Here is a 3,048-nt window from a genome sequence, read left to right as displayed (position 1 = left end):
CACATACTATATGTGAGATTAATTGGTGTTATTACATGTAACAGTAGTTTGCTCTTTTATACGTAAAACACAGTATTCCATTGCATGAACATGCCACAATTTATCCATTCTCTGGTGATGGACATTGAACCATTTCCAATTTGAGCTATGAATAAGTCTGCTATGAACATTCTTGCACAAGTCTCCATGTAGACATAGGCACTCATTTCTCTCGGGTATATACCTAGGAGTGGAAATCCTAGATCACAGCATAGGTGTATGTTTAGATTTTGTAGATACTATCAGTTTTCCAAAGTAGCTGTACCATTTTCCTCTGCCGTCAGCACCGTGCAAGAATTTGTTGCTCCATAGCCTCTCAACATTCAGCTCTCTTTGTTGTTATTTAGCTTTTATTTCATAATCAAAAACTCTGCAATCCACCTAGGCATGGAAGGGAACAAGGAAAACATGAAACCCAAAGAGAACTGCAGTGAGAGCACTAAGATTCTAGCATACTGCGAGCAAATAGGGTGGAGGGTGCTCTCCTGAGCTACAGAAGGAATGGTCTGGTGGTGAAGATAAAACACAAGTCAAACTTATTGGAGTTGTCCACAGTCAGCAATGGTGATCTTCTTGCTGGTCTTGCCATTCCTGGACCCAAAGTGCTCCATGGCCTCCATAATCTTCATGCCTTCTTTCACCTTGCCAAAGACCACATGCTTGCCATCCAACCACTCAGTCTTGGCAGTGCAGATGATAAACTGGGAACCGTTTGTGTTGGGTCCAGAATTTGCCATGGACAAGAGGCCAGGACCTGTGCGCTTTAGGATGAAGTTCTCATCATCAAATTTCTCCCTGTAGATGGACTTGCCACCAGTGCCATTATGGCATGTGAAGTCACTACCCTGACATATGAACCCTGGAATAATTCTGTGACAGCAGGAAGCCTTATAACCAAATCCTTTCTCTCCAGTGCTCAGAGCATGTAAGCTTTCCGCTGTCTTTGGAATTTCGTCTGCAAACAGCTTGAAGGAGAAGCAGCCCAAGGGCTCGCCGTTGACAGTGATGTCGAACAACATAACATGGTGGACATAGCTAATAGTATGGGGATCCCGGCGGCATCTGCAAAGCCAGCTTTCTCTTTTTCTGAACAAGGGCTTCCACTACAAGACTCCTCTTGTCATTCAGTGTTGGATACTGGGTGTGGCTGCCATGGATGCATTGATCCTTTAGCCTGTAAGCAGCAGGATGGTGGAAGGCCACATTCAGGCCTGTTGGAGTCTCAGCTAGAGGATAAATGGACATCTCCTTGCTTTGGATGTGACCCCAGGAACCAGATAGCCATCTTGTGACCATGAGCGTGAAACCAGCACAAGGACAGAAGATAAAATGAACCTCGGTCCTTGATGACACTGCCTAGCCACTGAGTGGCAGACTACTTTTTAAAGCCAATTGGTATAGTTGTGTGTTTAACTTCCAACATAAAAGATACAGTTCACCAACCTTTATTCCCAAACCCCTACGGCTCCATTTCTGTCCTCTACAGCATCAGCCCCACTGAGCACTCCCTCCTTCCTGAAACCTCCTCTCTAGGACCCACACTCACTTGGTCCTCTTTCTACCCTACTGGCCACTGCTTCTCAGTCTCCTTTCCTGGATCCTCCTCTTCTGCCCACTTTTCTCTCCACCTTCTTTCCCTTGAGTTCTAACCCAGCACTATGACCTTCGTGTTGATGGCCCCCAAATATGTATTTCCAGCCCCAGACTCCGTTCGGAGCTCCTGTGTCACATAAACCTGCCTACTCACCCTCTCTGCCTGCATGTTGCCCAGGCATTTCAAACCTAACTTCTCAAAGCCGAACGTGATCTTCCCCCTCAGTCTATTCCTCTTTCAGGCTTCATTGTCTTGGTCAAGGACTCTTTTACCCTTTCATTTACTCAAGGCTAAAACCCAGTGAGGAGTTATTGCCAATGCCTCCACATCCACCCACGTCCAGTCTTCCATCCTTTCCTTCACCTCCCCAAGCCACCACCCTGTCTGAGTCAGCATTAGCTTTTGTCTGGAAAGCTGCAACCACCTCCTAACTGGTCTGCCTACACCCACTCCTGAGTGCTTTCCAAGCCATGCGGCCTGGGTGGCCTTTCAGAAATCCAAATTTGCTATCCTTTTCCTGATGAAAATGGCTTCCCCTGACTCTCAAGAGAAAAGCCAAATATAGTATGCAGCTGACCTGTCTTCTTTGGTGCTCACCTCACCCTAACCCTGCCCCTTCCCAGCTCCACATCTGGGACAAATGTTCTTTCTGTCTAGAACATTTCCCTCTCACTCTTGCCCTAATCGTCCTTGGTTTCTCAACCTAAATGCCATCTTCCCCTCTCACTCTTGCCCTAATTGTCCTTGGTTTCTCAACCTAAATGCCATCTTCCCAAGGAGGTTCCATCCTCTCCCTACATTACGACTCCATTAATTTCTCCTAACATTCTCTACTTCTTCTCACAGCACTTCCCATGATGTGTAATTATGTATTGATTCAAGTCACTAATATACAGTGACTATATGACTGTCTCCCCGCCTACCCGCCATCAGACTGGCAGCGCCTTGAGGTCAGGAACAGACCCAGGACACCCACTCTACTTGCCCTTAGCACTGAGCCTGGGTACAGTAAGCGCCCAAGGAATACGCTTAATTAGCTAATAAATGACTACACGAACTCATTCAAGCCCCATAAAAGCCGTAAGGTGGGTATTTCATCAGAAGCCGGGTCGGGGCGGGGAAGGGGCTCCCTCGCCCAAGGTACCGGGCAAGTGGGGGAGCCTGGGCCTGACCCAAGGCAGTCCCAAGTTCTGAGCCCGCATCTTTCAGCTCCTGAGCCCTGGCTGCATGATGAAACGCTAGTAAGGGGGTGGACTTTGAGCCACGAGAAGGTTTTCCCCGAGTCCCCGGACCGTCCGCGCGCAGAAGAACTAAGCGGGTTCACCCAGAGGAACACAACCCAGCCCGCCCCGCGCTCCCGGAGTAAAGATCACAATCTGCTGCATATGCATAAGGGGACCCGGCCGCGCTTTGGG

The 3,048-nt window shown here is 48.3% G+C and overlaps 1 protein-coding gene across 1 annotated transcript; it reads right to left on the bottom strand.

Annotated features, from left to right (window-relative positions):
• Nucleotides 1-349: 349 nt before the first annotated feature.
• LOC117068750 (peptidyl-prolyl cis-trans isomerase A-like) lies at nt 350-2,917 on the bottom strand. Its single transcript, XM_033186377.1, has one exon. The coding sequence runs from the start codon at nt 1,056-1,058 to the stop codon at nt 576-578; it is 483 nt and encodes a 160-aa protein (XP_033042268.1). The 5' UTR covers nt 1,059-2,917; the 3' UTR covers nt 350-575.
• Nucleotides 2,918-3,048: the final 131 nt, after the last annotated feature.

The sequence above is a fragment of the Trachypithecus francoisi genome, unplaced genomic scaffold, assembly GCF_009764315.1.
Source record: "Trachypithecus francoisi isolate TF-2019V2 unplaced genomic scaffold, Tfra_2.0 Lachesis_group21, whole genome shotgun sequence".
NCBI classification, from domain to species: domain Eukaryota; kingdom Metazoa; phylum Chordata; class Mammalia; order Primates; family Cercopithecidae; genus Trachypithecus; species Trachypithecus francoisi.
The sequence above is the reverse complement of the archived record's forward strand: the minus strand, read 5'-3'. Positions and strand labels throughout refer to the sequence as shown.